At 50.7% G+C, this 17,994-nt stretch overlaps 1 protein-coding gene across 1 annotated transcript in view; it reads left to right on the top strand.

Annotated features, from left to right (window-relative positions):
* The window catches only part of nup98 (nucleoporin 98 and 96 precursor), a 102,958-nt gene that overhangs the window by 6,101 nt on the left and 78,863 nt on the right, over nucleotides 1–17,994 (top strand). Inside the window, 2 exon segments of the mRNA XM_078401936.1 lie at nucleotides 10,344–10,447; nucleotides 13,590–13,694. Coding sequence (XP_078258062.1) covers nucleotides 10,372–10,447; nucleotides 13,590–13,694 — 181 coding nt within the window. The 5' untranslated portion in view covers nucleotides 10,344–10,371.

Here is a 17,994-nt window from a genome sequence, read left to right as displayed (position 1 = left end):
CGCACAAGTGCAGCTGTGCTGGGGAATGCTGAAGAATCAAGAATCTTTCATAGACAACGTACCAAACAAGAAATTCTTGCTTCAGCCTTACGGGCGGTAAACACAGTAGCATGCATAATAATAACAATTGCAGCAAAGTCATAACAGTAGTATTAGGGAACCATGATAGTGCAATCACAGACACAGTCCACAGAAGATCACAGTTGCTGAGGTTGGTGTTTTGCAGTGTTCAAGAGCCTGGTGATTGCTGGGAAGAAACTGTTTCTTGAACCTGGAGGTCACGGTTTTCAGGCTCCTGTACCTTCTTCCCAATGGTAGCAGCGAGATTGGAGTGGGGCCAGGGTGGTGTGGGTCTCTGATGATGCTGGCTGCCTTTTTGAGGCAGTGCCTCCTGTAGATCCAAAATGGTGGAGTAACTCAGCGGGTCAGGCAGCATCTCGGCAGAGAAGGAATGGGTGACGTTTCGGGTCGAGAGCCTTCATCAGTCTGAAGAAGGGTCTCGTCCTGAAACATCATCCATTCCGTCTCGCCCGAGATGCTGCCTGACCCATTGAGTTACTCCAGCATTTTGTGTCTACCTTCGATTTAAACCAGCATCTGCAGTTTTTTTTCCTGTACCTCCTGTAGATCCCTTCGATGGTGTGGAGGTCAGTACCCGTGATGGAGTGGGCAGTGTGGGGTGGGGAGGTCGGTACCCGTGATGGAGTGGGCAGTGTGGGGTGGGGAGGTCAGTGTGTGATGGAGTGGGCAGTGTGGGGTGGGGAGGTCAGTACCCGTGATGGAGCGGGCAGTGTGGGGTGGGGAGGTCAGTGTGTGATGGAGTGGGCAGTGTGGGGTGGGGAGGTCAGTGTGTGATGGAGTGGGCAGTGTGGGGTGGGGAGGTTAGTGTGTGATGGAGTGGGCAGTGTGGGGTGGGGAGGTCAGTGTGTGATGGAGTGGGCAGTGTTGGGTGGGGAGGTCAGTGTGTGATGGAGTGGGCAGTGTGGGGTTGGGAGGTCAGTGTGTGATGGAGCGGGCAGTGTGGGGTGGGGAGGTCAGTGTGTGATGGAGTGGGCAGTGTGGGGTGGGGAGGTCAGTGTGTGATGGAGTGGGCAGTGTGGGGTGGGGAGGTCAGTGTGTGATGGAGAGGGCAGTGTGGGGTGGGGAGGTCAGTACCCGTGATGGAGCGGGCAGTGTGGGGTGGGGAGGTCAGTGTGTGATGGAGTGGGCAGTGTGGGGTGGGGAGGTCAGTGTGTGATGGAGTGGGCAGTGTGGGGTGGGGAGGTCAGTACCCGTGATGGAGCGGGCAGTGTGGGGTGGGGAGGTCAGTACCCGTGATGGAGCGGGCAGTGTGGGGTGGGGAGGTCAGTACCCGTGATGGAGTGGGCAGTGTGGGGTGGGGAGGTCAGTGTGTGATGGAGTGGGCAGTGTGGGGTGGGGAGGTCAGTACCCGTGATGGAGCGGGCAGTGTGGGGTGGGGAGGTCAGTACCCGTGATGGAGCGGGCAGTGTGGGGTGGGGAGGTCAGTACCCGTGATGGAGCGGGCAGTGTGGGGTGGGGAGGTCAGTACCCGTGATGGAGCGGGCAGTGTCCACCACTCTCAGTACATCCCTGCGATGGTAGGGAGGTCAGTATCCGTGATGACCGGGGTCGCAGAGTCCATCTCTCGTATGTCAAGGCTTTGGACTGTAGAAGTGGGGAGCTGTAGCAGGAGACTGTAATTCCTTTTATTTGTGGAAGCATGATTTCATTGGAGGTGTTTGATGGAACATTTGCAGGGATGATACAGATGTGGAGAGGGTGTCCCACGAGGACAAGTTAAACCGTTGGGACTCGACTCGTTGGTGTTTAGAAGCATGAGAAGTGATCTCATTGAAACACAAGACTCTCAGGAGACTTGACTGGGTAAATGCCGAGAGGTCTCTCTCACAGGAGAGTAGGGAAACAGCGGGAATGGTCCCAGAATGTCCATGGTCGCGTTCATCCCTGGCCCAACCAGACTCCACTCAAATGTGCAGCCACCACTCAACACAACGTTTGATCAAAGATAGACACGCAGTGCTGGAGTAACTCAGCGGCTCAGGCAGCATCTGTGGAGAACATGGATAGGTGACGTTTCACAGAGTGCTGCAGTAACTCAGCGGGTCAGGCAGCATCTGTGGAGAACATGGATAGGTGACGTTTCAGGTCGGGACCCTTAGACTGATTGTAAGGGGCAGGAACTGGAAGCAAGAAAAGACGAGGACAAATCAGGCTGGCAGCAGATGACATCAGGCAGGGAGGTTCCCTGGTGGGCAGATTGTTGGCTCGGGGCAGTGATCCCAAGACAGATACATCATTCATGTGAACTGTGGGACTGGTTAATTGACTTTTAAAGGAGGGAGGGGGAAGGAAATGGTTGTATGTTACCTAAAATCTTCTTTCATCTGAGGGTAGTTAATCTGTGGCACTCACTGCCACAGAGGGCTGTGGAGGCCAAGTCAGTGGATATTTTTAAGGCAGAGATAGACAAACTCTTGATTAGAACGGCTGTCAAGGGTTATGGGGAGGAGGCAGGAGAATGGGATTCGGAGGCAGAGATCAGCCATGATTGAATGGCGGAGTAGACTCGATGGGCCGAATGGCCTAATTCTACTCTTGTAATTTGTGAGTTATTCCAGCAGCTCCACCTGTAAGAATCTTATCTGCCTTAAAAATACCCATTGACCTGGCCTGCATGAACTTAAGAAGCAGTTTATTGAAAGAAATGGACTAAAGAAATCCCTCCTCACCTCCTTCCTAAAAGAACATCTTTTAATTCTGAGGCTGTGGTCCCTGCCTCTCCCACTACTGGAAACATCCTCTCCACATCCACTGTATCCAAGCCGCTCACTATTCTGTACGTTTCAAGATCCATCTCTCTCTCAGCTTTTCATATTTTTATTTTCATATTTCAGATACAGCGCGGAAACGCCTTTTCGGCCCACCAAGTCCGCACCGCCCAGTGATCCCCGCACACTAACACTATCCTACACACACTAGGGACAATTTTTACATATACCCAGTCAATTAACCTACATACCTGTACGTCTTTGGAGTGTGGGAGGAAACCGAAGATTTCGGAGAAAACCCACGCAGGTCACGGGGAGAACGTACAAACTCCTTACAGTGCAGCACCTGTAGTCAGGATCGAACCTGAGTCTCCGGCGCTGCATTCGCTGTAAAGCAGCAACTCTACTGCTGCGCTACCGTGCCTTATAAAGTGAGAAAATGTGCAATGGCCCATTTTGGCACAAAAATCAAAAGAAGCATAATGTTAATGGTGAGGGATTGCAGAACACTTTAATACAAAGGGTCCAGTGTCCGAGTGTACAGGTGGTGCAAGTGTTAAAATTAAACACCATTTGGGTAGTTTTCTTATTGTGAGAGGAATTTAATATGTAAGTAGGGAGATTATGCCTCGGTGAAAGGATATTTTACAGTAAAAGACAATAGGTGCAGGAGGAGGCCATTCGGCCCTTTGTGCCAGCACTGCCATTCACTGTGATCATGGCTGATCATCCACAATCAGTACCCCGTGCCTGCCTTCTCCCCATACCCCCTGACTCTGCTATCTTTAAGAGCTCTATCTAGCTCTCTCTCTTGAATGCATTCAGAGAATTGGCCTCCACTGCCTTCTGAGGCAGAGAATTCCACAGATTCACAACTCTCTGGGTGAAAAAGTTTTTCCTGATCTCCGTTCAAAATGGCCTACCCCTTATTCTTAAACTGTGGCCCCTGGTTCTGGAACAGTCGACTTTTTGAAGGAAGGATACTAATGGCTCAATGCGGTTCAGAGATGTACTGGCAAAATGTGTACAGATGCTGGTTTACACCAAAGAGTAACTCAGCGGGTCAGGCAGCATCTCCGGAGAGAAGGAATGGGTGACATTTCGGGTCAGACCCTTCTCTTAGACTCTGTCTTCGGTGTTCTGGGAATGGGTGGGTTGTCTATTGAGTTGAGTTTGGACACGTTAGACGGTATTGCGTGTGTGATCTGTTTTAATGGAGGTTAATGATGTGGTTCTTTTCCAAAGAAAAGTGTGTATATCCTGTAGTATCTCGTCAACACAGGTCCACCACCAATTTTCTAGCAACTGATTAAAGCAACGACGTTCCTTTCATCTGGACAAAATTTCGAGAGCACGTTTGAAATTGCCCTGAAGATGTAGTGTCTAGTCCGGGTAGGGAAACCGATCCTGACCTCATCTGGACTTCCGCAGCCCATCGGCGGGTCGAATCTGCCCCCTGCGGCCGGAGCCGGCAGATCTGTCCTCATAGCCGACTTTGCGGCCCGGTATCTCGGCCCCCCCGGCAGCCTAAGCGGAACGTTCCAGTAGTGTTGGACTCCTCTCGGAGGCAGTGACCTGACCTCCGGCAAAACAGATAATCTGGCAAGGCTCTGGATCCAAAGATGTCGGTAAATCGATGGTAGACCTGTATTTGGTTTAGTTTAGTTTAGAGATACAGCGCAGAAACAGGCCCTTCGGCCCACCGAGTCAGCGCTGACCACCAATCCCTGCCCATTGTGCTATCCTGCACACACTAGGGAAAGTTTACATTTATACACAGTGTATATGGTGTGTACAGCACTGTTGGCTTCAGACTAGAGTTGCCAACTGTCCCGTATTAGCCAGGACATCCCCTATTTTGGGCTAAATTGATTTGACCCGTACAGGACCGCCCTTGTCCCGTATTAGGCTCGGAGGGCGATGTAGGCCCGGACGCTGTGGCCCCGGGGCCGCTGTAGGCCCGGACACCGTAGTCCGGGGGCTGTTGTAGTCCTGGACACCGTAGCCCGGGGGCCGCTGTAGGCCCGGACACTGTAGCCCGGGGGCCGCTGTAGGCCCGGACACTGTAGGCCCGGACACTGTAGTCCGGGGGCCGCTGTAGGCCCGGACACTGTAGTCCGGGGGCCGCTGTAGTCCCGGACACTGTAGTCCGGGGGCTGCTGTAGGCCCGGACGCTGTAGTCCCGGACACTGTAGGCCCGGGCACTGTAGGCCCGGGCGCCGCCTAACGGAGGTTGCGCAGCATCCGGCCCGGGCGGCCGCCATTGGTGGAGCGGGAGCATGTGGCCGCTGGCTGGGTGAGGTGACATGGGGCGCGGGGCGGAGACGTCACCTTGTCCCGTATTTGGGAGTGAGGAGGTTGGCAACCCTACTTCAGACTGAAGTAGTGCATCGGCAGTATGTTTCTACAGTGAGTGTCTGGCATCTGCATCAGTAATGAATGTTAACTCTGCTATTTGATTGCTTGCTCCTGTCCCCAGGCACAATTACAGGGTAGTTTATTGTCCTGTGTACTGAGGTAGTGGGGTGCTTTTGTTGCGCATTATCCAGTCAACAGAAAGACTGTACATGATTACAATCAAGCCATTTACAGTGTATAGATAATAGAGATTAAAGAGTGTGGGGCGTCTGTAATGTGGGATTGTCGATCTGCTTCTGTGGCTAGCACGCAGATAGTCGCCTGGGTCGGGCGCCATCTTGGAATTTGGATATCTTCCGGTATAGTTAATTTATTGTATTATTGGCTGTTATATATTTATCTTGGTTATTGTGTCAATGGGCATCAAGTAAGAAGTGATAATGAAGAGTGGTCCCGACCTGAAACATTACATATCTTTTTCTCCAGATCTGCTGCCTGACCCGCTGAGTTTTCTCCAGCACTTTGTTCTATCTTTGGTATAAACCAGCATCTGTAGTTCTTTGTTTCTACTAAGAATGTCACTATTCCATTGCTGGTACACATAGAAAATAGGTGCAGGAGGAGCCAGCACCGCCATTCATTGTGATCATGGCTGATCATCCACAATCAGTAACCCGTGCCTGCCTTCTCCCCATATCCCTTGATTCCGCTAGCCCCTAGAGCTCTATCTAACTCTCTTTTAAATTCATCCAGTGAATTAGTCTCCACTGCCTTCTGTGGCAGAGAATGGGAGTGTTTAACATGACAATTAAACACTTGATTATTTCACCTGCAGCTTTCAGAGTTCAGCATTCATCATTTTCAGTCCAGTTGTCTGGCCGTCCTTGTTTCTCCTTAGTGTGACACTAAAGAGGCCATTCAACCCATCAGGTCTGTGCTGGCTCCCAGGGTTCAATCCCACCCGTCCCATTCACCTCCTGTCGCCCTGCTCTCTCTCATCGTCGCTAGCTCTCATGGGATTATTTTGGCACTCTGCCACAGCAGTGGGTAATTACAGCCACCAATCTCCTGCCCGCTCGCAATGTGACACAGTCTCCTGCAATTAACTTTGTTCCACTTTCAATAATGGGAAACTGGGGAATTGAGTTGCTTATTAAAAATCAACACCTGCATTAAGTGATTACAGTGTGGAGTGAGGTTATGTCTTTCTGGGGTTTCTGCCACGCGGGAGGATACTTGAAGACTCACAGAGTCGTACGAGGTCACACGAGATTAATTCCCGGGATGGCGGGACTGTCGTCTGTTGAAAGACTGGAGCTTGTATACACTGGAATTTAGAAGGATGAGAGGGGATCTTATTGAAACACAAGGTTATTATGGGATTGGACACGCTAGAGGCAGGGAACATGTTCCCAATGTTGGGGGAGTCCAGAACCAGGGGCCACAGTTTAAGAATAAGTCAAGTCAAGTCAAGTCAATTTTATTTGTATAGCACATTTAAAAACAACCCACGTTGACCAAAGTGCTGTACATCTGATTAGGTACTAAGGAAAAAAAATGAAACATACAGTAGCACGCAAACAGTTCACAGCGCCTCCTCAATGAGCCTCAAACGCTAGGGAGTAGAAATAGGTTTTGAGCCTGGACTTAAAGGAGTCGATGGAGGGGGCAGTTCTGATGGGGAGAGGGATGCTGTTCCACAGTCTAGGAGCTGCAACCACAAAAGCGCGGTCACCCCTGAGCTTAAGCCTAGATAGTGAGTAGCCCCAAGTCTACCCAATAAGGAGTAGGCCATTTAGAACGGAGATGAGGAAACACTTTTTCAGTCAGAGAGTTGTAAATCTGTGGAATTCTCTGCCTCAGAAGGCAGTGGAGGACAATTCTCTGGATGCTTTCAAGAGAGTGTTAGATAGAGCTCTTAAAGATAGTGGAATCAGGGGGTATGGGGAGAAGGCAGGAATGGGGTACTGATTATGGATGATCAGCCATGATCACAGTGAAGGGCCGAATGGCCTACTCCTGCACATATTGTCTATTGTCATACAACACAGAATCAGGCCTTTCAGCCCAACTCATCCATGCCCACCAAGATGACCTATCTACTGTAATCCTACTTGCCTGCATTTGGCCCATATCCCACTAAATCTGAAGTCTGAAGAAAGGTCTTGACCCGAAACGTCACCCATTCCTTCTCTCCAGAGATGCTGCCTGACCTGCTGACTTACTCCAGCATTTTGTGTCTGCCTTCCCTCTGAACCTTGCCCATCAAGGTTTTTTGTACCTGCCTCAACTGCCTCCTCTGGCAGCTGGTTCAATACACCCACCCCGCCTCTGTGTGTGGGGGAAGACCTTGTCCCTCAGCTTCCTGGTACATTTTTCCCGTTCGCCTTAAACCTTCTTTGACTGTCTTATGAGGAAAGATTGGAAAGACTGGGCTTGTATTCACTGGAGTTCAGATGGATGAGAGGGGATCTTATAGAGACGTATAAAATTATAAAAGGACTGGACAAGCTAGATGCACGAAACATGTTCCCAATGTTGGGGAAGTCCAGAACCAGGGGGCACAGTCTAAGAATAAAGGGGAGGCCATTTAAAACTGAGGTGAGAAGGAACTTTTTCACCCAGAGAGTTGTGAATTTGTGGAATTTTCTGCCAAGAGGGCAGTGGAGGCCAAATCACTGGATGGATTTAAAAGAGAGTTAGATGGAGCTCTAGGGGCTAGTGGAATCAAGGGATATGGGGAGAAGGCAGGCACGGGTTACTGATTGGACAATAGGTGCAGGAGTAGGCCATTCTGCCCTTCGAGCCAGCACCACCATTCAATGTGATCATGGCTGATCATTCTCAATCAGTACCCCGTTCCTGCCTTCTCCCCATACCCCCTGATTGTGGATGATCAGCCATGATCACAATGAATGGCGGTGCTGGCTCGAAGGGCCAAATGGCCTCCTCCTGCACCTATTTTCTATGTTTCTTGATTCTCCTATTTTGGGAGAAAGCCCTAGAATCTTTGGTGGAAAAATTTGTCACTTGGTGCAAACTCTTTGCTCTGTTTTGGTTGGAGCTTTTCTACCTGTTACAGTTCGGAGCTGGTTATAGACGCACAAGTGTGTCTTCTGCCCTCGCCACTGTCTTGACATCCACCATTTAACTTGGCCTCCACAGCCGTCTGTGGCAATAAACCCCACAGATTCACCACCCTCTGAGTAAAGAAATTCCTCATCATCTCCTTCCTAAAGGAACGTCCTTTCATTCTGAGGCTGTGCCTTCTGGCCCTAGACTCTCCCACTAGTGGAAACATCCTCTCCACATCCACTCTATCCAGGCCGCTCACTATTGGGTTCATTTCATTGAGGTCCCCCCTCAACCTTCTAAACTCCAGCGAGTACAGGCCCAGTGCCGACAAATGCTCATCATATGTTAACCCACTCATCTCCTGGATCATCCTCGTGTGTAAGTGTGGGCTAATACACCGATGAGCCAAAACACTATGACCACTGACAGGCGAAGTGAATTACATTGATTATCTTGTTACAATGGCGCCTGTCAAGGGGTGGGATATATTAGGCAGCAAGTGAACAGTCAGTTCTTGAAGTTGTGTTGTATGCAGGAGAGATGGGCAGGAATAAAGACCTGAGCGACTTTGACAAGGGCCAAATTTTTATGGCCAGACGACTGGGTCAGAGCATCTGTGAAACGGCAAGGCTTGTGGGGTGCTCCCAGTCAGCAGTGGTGAGTACCTACCGACAGTGGTCCGAGGAGGGACAAACCACAAACCGGCGACAGGCAGGTCTGGTCCGAACCGACAGAAGGTCGACTGTGGCACAAGTCACAGAAAATTGTAATGGTGGTCACGGGAGGAATGTGTCACAATAGACAATAGACAATAGATGCAGGAGGAGGCCATTCAGCCCTTCGAGCCAGCACCGCCATTCATTGTGATCATGGCTGATCATTCTCAATCAGTACCCCGTTCCTGCCTTCTCCCCATACCCGCTGACTCCACTATCCTTAAGAGCTCTATCTAGCTCTCTCTTGAATGCATTCAGAGAATTGGCCTCCACTGCCTTCTAAGGCAGAGAATTCCACAGATTCACAACTCTCTGACTGAAAAAGTTTTTCCTCATCTCAGTTCTAAATGGCCTACCCCTTATTCTTAAACTGTGGCCCCTTGTTCTGGACTCCCCCAACATTGGGAACATGTTTCCTGCCTCTAACGTGTCCAACCCCTTAATAATCTTATACGTTTCGATAAGATCCCCTCTCATCCTTCTAAATTCCAGTGTATACAAGCCTAGTCGCTCCAGTCTTTCAACATACGACAGTCCCGCCATCCCGGGAATTAACCTAGTAAACCCATGCTGCACGCCCTCAATAGCAAGAATATCCTTCCTCAAATTTGGAGACCAAAACTGCACACAGGTGCTCATGCAGAGAAACCTTCCTTCCATGGATACTGAGCGATGCTTCATTGAAAAGGTTGCACAGAAACAGGGAACTGCAGACGCTGGTTAATACACAAAAGGACACAGTGCTGGAGTAACTCAGCGGGTCAGGCAGCATCTCTGGAGAACGTGGATCGGTGATGTTTCAGGTCGAGACCCTACTTCAGACGAAGGATCCCAATTCGAAACGACACCTATCCACGTTCTCCAGAAATGCTGCCTGGCTCACTGAGATGCTCCAGCACTCTGAGTCCTTTTGTGCAGGAAAGGATATCATATTTTTTAATAAGGCACCTTGTGACGATGCAGAAGATGAACATTAACTTAGTTAGTTTGGAGATACAGTGTGGAAACAGGCCTTTCGGCCCACCGAGTCCACACCGACCAGCGATCCCCGCACACTAACACAAGCCTATGCACACTAGGGACAATTTACACTTTACCAAGTATACAAACCCAAGCCAATTAACCTACGAACCTGTACGTCTTTGGAGTGTGGGAGAAAGCCAAAGATCTTGGAGAAATACACAGTGCATCGCACCCTGCTGCGTATGGGGCTGCACACGGAGGACCAACAGCATATTAGGCAGGTGGTCACAATGTTTTGGCTCATCAGTGTATAATGATTTGGTTTTAGATGTTCTCATGAATTCAGATGTCAAAGGAGTAAATGTTTTGTCCTGTTGAGCAAGTGGGTGCTGGATGTCAGTGGGTTACAAGTGATTAACACTGGATGTGTCTCCCTCCACAGCTGCTGACGGCCTCCCTCAGCTGCCAAGATGTTCAATAAGTCACAGTTTGGCACCCCCACCTTCGGCAACACCAGTGGTTTCACCACCTCGGCATTCGGCCAGAGTAAGTGGGCACTTGGCGTGGAGGCTGCAGCTGGCAGTGGGGGATGGGGGGGAGGCGGTGACCATGGTTCATCGGCTGGCCAGCCCGGTCGGAGCCGGGCGGTGTGGCGCGGCGTGGCGTGGCGTTCCCTCCGCACTGCGCTGCGATGGCTGTGTCGGCTCACAGAGGAACATGGTGAACAGGATGGGGTTTGGCCATCGTCCTGCAGCAGTCACTGTGCTTGGTGCAGAACGTTACATTACAGACGCGGTGTTCAGAGATTCAACACGATGCCCCTTGACCGTCGATCACCCACACACTCTACCACTCCCCTGTGCTCTACCACTCCCCAGTGTCGCAGTGCTAACTGTTTAGTTGCCAGAGCTGGCACTGGTGCCGTGGCAGCCTCTGTTAAACTCCCCGCTGGTTACAATTCCCTGCTGTTTATTTTGGGTTTTTTTTGTAGAGGTGCCGTGGCGGCGCTCCAGACAGCTCCAGCAGCACAGCACCCCTGGGTGAGGGGGCACCCCTGGGTGAGGGGGTACTTCTGGGTGGGGGTCAGGTCTCCGGTCAGCTCCAGCAGCACGGCTCCCCTGGATGAGGGTCAGCTCCAGCAGCACGGCACCCATGGGTGAGGGTCAGATCTCCGGTCAGCTCCAGCAGCACGGCACCCCTGGGTGCAGGTCAGATGTCCAGTCTGTACCCCGTTCCTGCCTTCTCCCCATACCCCCTGACTCCGCTATCCTTAAGAGCTCTATCTAACTCTCTCTTGAATGCATTCAGAGAATTGGCTTCCACTGCCTTCTGAGGCAGAGAATTCCACAGATTCACAACTCTCTGACTGAAAAAGTTTTTCCTTATCTCAGTTCTAAATGACCTACCCCTTATTCTTAAACAGTGGCCCCTGGTTCTGGACTCCCCCAACATTGGGAACATGTTTCCTGCCTCTAACGTGTCCAACCCCTTAATAATCTTATATGTTTAATGTGCGGGGATCGCTGGTTGGCGTGGACCCGGTGGGCCGAAAGGGCCTGTTTCCGCGCTGTATCTCTCAACTAAAACCAACACTATCCTACACACACTAAGGACAATTTACACTTATACCAAGACAATTAGCCTACAAACCTGTACGTCTTTAGAGTGTGGGAGGAACCTGGAGCACCCGGAGAAAACCCACGCAGTTCACAGAGAGAATGTGCAAACTCGGTGCAGACAGCACCCGTAGTCAGGGTGGAACCAGGGGCTCTGTCACTATGAGGCAGCAACTCTACCGCTGCGCCACCGTGCTGCCCATTCCTGAGGCTTTAAGCTTCAATCATACCTGATAATACCACACACACACACACACACACACACACAATCAGGCCAAAAACACATACAAAGCGTTTAGGTTTATTATTGTCACGTGCAGTGCAGTACTGCTTTGTTCTGCAAGCTATCCAAACAGATCAGATAATACTGTACATAAATACAATCAAGTCCAACTCAAGTACATTATGTGGAGCAAAGGGGAAGATACAGAGTGCAGAATATAGTTCTCAGCATTGTAGCGCATCAGTTCCAGAAACAAAGTCCAATGTCCGCAATGGGGTCGAGGTGAATTGGACAGTGCCCTAGCTTAGAGTCACACAGCGTGGAAACAGGCCCTTTAGCTCAACCTGTCCGAAACGTATAAGATTATTAAGGGGTTGGAACACGTTAGAGGCAGGAAACACGTTCGCAATGTTGGGGGAGTCCAGAACCAGGGGCCACAGTTTACGAAAAAGGGGTAGGCCATTTAGAATGGAGATGAGGAAACACTTTTTTCAGTCAGAGAGTTGTGAATCTGTGGAATTGTCTGCCTCAGAAGACAGTGGAGGACAATTCTCTGAATGCATTCAAGAGAGAGTTAGATAGAGCTCTTAAGGATAGCGGAGTCAGGGGGTATGGGGAGAAGGCAGGAACGGGGTACTGATTGAGAATGATCAGCCATGATCGCATTGAATGACGGTGCTGGCTCGAAGGGCCGAATGGCCTCCTCCTGCACCTATTGTCTATTGTCCCATCTCCACTAGTCCCACCTGCCTGCCCATATCCCTCCTAACCTGTCCTATCCATGTACCTGTCTAAATGAGAGATGCAAAAAGCTGGAGTAAGTCAGTGGGTCAGGCAGCATCTCTGGAGAAAAGGAATGGGTGACGTTTTGGGCTGAGACCCTTCTTCAGATCCTTCTTCTGAAGAAGGGTCTTGACCCGAAACATCATCCATTCCTTTTCTCCAGAGATGGTGCCTGACCCACTGACTTACTCCAGCTTTTAGTGTCTTACCTTCGGTTTATACCCGAATCTGCAGTTTCTCCCTACACGTACCCGACTTAAATGTTTGTTAAACATTGCAATAGCCCCAGCCTCAACGACATTCTCTGGCAACTCGACCCATACACCCACCCGCTTGGTGTGCTGATGAAAGGACTGTTCTGCAGCATGAGGGTAGGCTTGTCTCTGTGGTGTGACCAGCTGAGACCACACCTGGAGTACTGTGTGCAGTTGTACAGGGCCCTAGTGAGACCGCACCTGGAGTACTGTGTGCAGTTGTACAGGGCCCTAGTGAGACCACACCTGGAGTACTGTGTGCAGTTTTGGTCTCCAAATTTGAGGAAGGATATTCTTGCTATTGAGGGCGTGCAGCGTAGGTTTACTAGGTTAATTCCCGGAATGGCGGGACTGTCATATGTTGAAAGACTGGAGTGACTAGGCTTGTATACACTGGAATTTAGAAGGATGAGAGGAGATCTTATCGAAACGTATAAGATTATTAAGGGGTTGGACACGTTAGAGGCAGGAAACATGTTCCCAATGTTGGGGGAGTCCAGAACAAGGGGCCACAGTTTAAGAATAAGGGGTAGGCCATTTAGAACTGAGATGAGGAAAAACTTTTTCAGTCAGAGAGTTGTGAATCTGTGGAATTCTCTGCCTCAGAAGGCAGTGGTGGCCAATTCTCTGAATGCATTCAAGAGAGAGCTAGATAGAGCTCTTAAGGATAGCGGAGTCAGGGGGTATGGGGAGAAGGCAGGAACGGGGTACTGATTGAGAATGATCAGCCATGATCACATTGAATGTCTATTGTTCCTTTGGCCCTCTCTCTGTCCCACTGTCTAACACTCTGTGATCTCTGTGTTTTTCAGACACGGCTACCCCGGGATTCGGTGGGTTTGGCGCGGGGACGGCAGGCTTCGGCGCCGCCGCCAACACCGGCGGGGGACTCTTTGGAAACACTCAAACCAAGCCAGGTCAGGCTCCATCCACTCGCTCCCCCCCCCCCCCCCCCCCCCGGCCTCCTGCCGACTCCCAACAGCGGCTCAAGTACGCCGGTGGAAAGCAGAGCCTTGCGTTTGTGTGGGAGAAACTGCAGACGCTGGTTTATAACCAAGATAGACACAGAGTGCTGGAGTAACTCAGCGGGTCAGGCAGCATCTCTGGAGAGAAGGAATGGGTGATGTTTCTCAGTCCCAAGATGCTGCCTGACCCGCTGAGTTACTCCAGCACTGTGTGAAACGTCACCTATCCATGTTCTCCACAGATGCTGCCTGACCTGCTGAGTCACCCCAGCATTGTGTGCGTGCCTTGCATTTGTGTAGCATCTTTCACTGGTCGGCCCCAAAGGGATTTCAGAGGCAATGAACCCGTCTCAGAGGCAGATTGCAGGATGCACGCAGTTCACCCCACAATTGTGCCAGGGGTGATGGGGAGAAGTCAGGAGAACGGGGCTGAGAGGGAGAGAGAGATCAGCCATCATTGAATACACGTGTCCCACCTGCCTGCTTTTGGTCCATATCCCTCCAAACCTGTCCTATCCATGTACCTGTCCAACTGTTTCTTAAACGATGGGATAGTCCCAGCCTCAACTACCTCCTCTGGCATCTTGTTCCATACACCCACCACCGTCTGTGTGAAAGTTACCCCTCAGGTTCCTATTAAATCTTTTCCCCTTCACCTTAAACCGACCAACATGCCCCATCTACACTAGTCCCACCTGCCCACAACGACCAACATGCCCCATCTACAATAGCCCCATCTACACTAGTCCCACCTGCCCACACCGACCAACATGCCCCATCTACACTAGTCCCACCTGCCCACACCGACCAACATGCCCCATCTACACTAGTCCCACCTGCCCACACCGACCAACATGCCCCATCTACACTAGTCCCACCTGCCCACACCGACCAACATGCCCCATCTACACTAGTCCCACCTGCCCACACCGACCGACATGCCCCATCTACACTAGTCCCACCTGCCCACACCGACCAACATGCCCCATCTTCACTAGTCCCACCTGCCCACACCGACCAACATGCCCCATCTACACTAGTCCCACCTGCCCGCGTTTGGCATTGAGTTGGCATCCACTGCCTCATCTTATTGCCACAGACGTATGGACTTAGAGGTTGAAATGCCACTTGATTCCTTTTATTTCCTAATGTTAAGGGATTGGAGGCAGGAAACATGATCCCGGTGTTGGGGGAGTCCAGAACCAGGGGCCACAGTTTAAAAATAAGGAATAAGGGGTAGGCCTTTTAGAACGGAGATGAGGAAAAACCTTTTCACCCAGAGGGTTGTGAATCTGTGGAATTCTCTGCCTCAAAAGGCAGTGGAGGCCAATTCTCTGGATGCTTTCAAGAGAGAGCTAGATTGAACTCTTAAAGATAGCGGAGTCAAGGGATATGGGGAGAAGGCAGGAACGGGGGGTACTGATTGTGGATGATCAGCCATAATCACAGTGAATGGCGGCGCTGGCGAGGAGGGTCGAATGGCCTCCTCCTTAGCTTGTGATGCCCCTGGAAGAGACGTGTATCACTGTTTCAGGTTACATTGAGTTCGTCACGTAGAGGTACACGGCACAAAACATGGTCCACCAACCCAACTCCGACCAACATGCCTCGTCTAAGCTTGTCCCACCGACCCGCATTTGGCCCAAATCCCTCTGAACCTTTCCTATCCATGTACCTGTCCAAATGTTATTGTACCTGCCTCAACTACCTCCTCCGGCAGCTCGTTCCATACACCCACCACCTTCTGTGTGAAGAAAGTTGCTCTTTGGGTTAACAAATCTTTTCCCTTTCACCTTAACCCTATGCCTTCTAACATTTGATTCCCCATCACTGGGTAAAAGAAATAGCATTCACTGCCTACCTGATCTCCTGGTGGCTCAGCACTTCAACTCCCATTCCCAATCTGAGATTTCTGTCCTGGGCCTCCTCCATTGTCAGAGTGAGACCCAGCACAAATTGGAGGAACAGCACCTCATATTTCGTTTGGGTAGTTTACACCCCAGCGGTATGAACATTGACTTCTCTATCTTCAGATAGTCGCTACTCTCTCTCTCTCCATTCCCCCCCTTCCCAGTTCTTCCTGTCTCCGACTACATTCTATCTCTGTCCCGTCCCCTCCTCTGACATTCTGAAGAAGGGTCTCGACCCGAAACATCACCGATTCCTTCTCTCCAGAGATGCTGCCTGACCTGCTGAGTTACTCCAGCATTTTGTGTCTACCTTTAATTTAAACCAGCATCTGCAGGTTTTGTTCCCACATGTAGATCGCATTCACCCTATCTATTCCCATTGTGATTTTACACACGTCTATAAGATCACCCCTCAGCCTTCTGCACTCCAAAGGATAAAGTCCCAGTCTGCCCCACTCTCTCCCCGTAGCTCAGGCACTTGAGTCCTGGCAACATCCCGGTGAATCAGTTTATCATTTATCAGTCCAGTCTACTTTCCACAGGTCTGCAGCGAGCCTTGGCAGATTCCTCTTCATGGATGAGTGCTGTTGGCGATACGTTCTCCCTGCACCCTCTCCTGCATGGAGACGTCTTGCCGACCGCAGGGTAATCAGAAGTGAACACCATGCTCCTAGTGCTGGCTCCCCAGCATTGGCAGCTCTACCTGGGACGTCAGTGGGCTGGGAGTGTGTTGCCAGCGTGTCTGTTGTGGCTCAGTGAGCAGGACACTGAGCTGGAAAGGTTGTTGGTTAAAGTCTCTGGAGACACATGAAACTGCAGATCGAAAGGTCATAAGGAATAGGAGTAGAATGAGGCTATTCAGCCCATCCACCAAGTCTACACCATTCAAACATGGCTGATCTATATCTCCCTCTTAACCCCATTCTTCTGCCTTTTCCCCACGCTGGAATCTTCAGCAAAAAATCAAACTGCTGGAGGAACTCGGCATATCAGCAGCATCTGTGTAAGGAATGTACAGCCTTCCCTCCACAGATGCTGCCTGGCCTGGCCCGCGGAGTTCCTCCAGCTGTTTTGCTTTGCGTTCATTCCTGCCCGGAGACCTGAGCACCCCATTCCAGCTGGCACCCACTCCCACCCCCCTGCCCCCCACTGTTCAATAGACAATGGACAACAGGTGCAGGAGGGGGCCCTTCGTGCCAGCACCGCCATTCACTGTGATCATGGCTGATCATCCACAATCAGTACCCCGTGCCTGCCCTCTCCCCATACCCCCTGACTCCGCTATCTTTATCTAACTCTCACTTGAAAGCATTCAGAGAATTGTCCTCCACAGCCTTCTGAGGCAGAGAATTCCACAGATTCACAGCTCTCTGGGTGAAAAGGTTTGTCCTCATCTCAGTTCTAAATGGCCTACCCCTTATTCTTAAACTGTGACCCCCTGGTTCGGGACTCCCCCAACATCGGGAACATGTTTCCTGCCTCTAACGTGTCCAATCCCTTAATAATCTTATATGTTTCAATAAGATCCCCTCTCATCCTTCTAAATTCCAGCATATACTGGACAGGGTAGATGCAGAAAACATGTTCCCGATGTTGGGGGAGTCCAGACCAGGGGTCACAGTTTAAGAATAAGGGGTCGGCCATTTAGGACTGAGGTGAGGAAACACCTTTTCACACAGAGAGTTGTGAATCTGTGGAATTCTCTGCCACAGAAGGCAGTGGAGGCCGATTCACTGGATGTTTTCAAGAGAGAGTTAGATTTAGCTCTTGGGGCTAACGGAATCAAGGGATAAGGGGAGAAAGCAGGAACTGGGTACTGATTGTGGGTGATCAGCCATGATCATATTGAATGGCGGTGCTGGCTGGAAGTGCCGATTGGCCTACTCCTGCACGTATTGTCTATGTTTCTATCTTGTGTCTACGGGCAAGTCTCTGCTTGTTTCCATGGGTCACGGCGCCAGGCGGAAGAGGGCTCTGCCCGAGCCCGGCTGCCTGCCTGCCCCTTTTCCGGGGTTGTGTCCGTGCCCGGGTGGTGTTAGAGATGGACTAGGTGCTGTCCATGGGCACCCTGGGGGATGTCAGGGACCGCTGGGCACCGCGGTGGGTGGAATGCATCCGAGACAGGATTGTAATATCGTTGTATAACAGTTGATTTAGTATATTTGTGCTGTGCATTATGGTGGTGGGTTTTGGTTTGTTTCATTGTGTCGTAAATATTTTAATAATTGAATACATTTTTAAATGTAAAATAAATAAATGAAGCAGCTTTGTTTGTGCGTTTGGAGTCCCTGTCTTGCTGTTGTTTCCCCCCCAGCCAGTTACCAATCTTCCTTGTTCCTCCA

This window comes from Rhinoraja longicauda, chromosome 7 (genome assembly GCF_053455715.1).
Source record: "Rhinoraja longicauda isolate Sanriku21f chromosome 7, sRhiLon1.1, whole genome shotgun sequence".
Classification (NCBI taxonomy): domain Eukaryota; kingdom Metazoa; phylum Chordata; class Chondrichthyes; order Rajiformes; family Arhynchobatidae; genus Rhinoraja; species Rhinoraja longicauda.
This window is presented reverse-complemented; position numbering and strand designations above follow the sequence as displayed.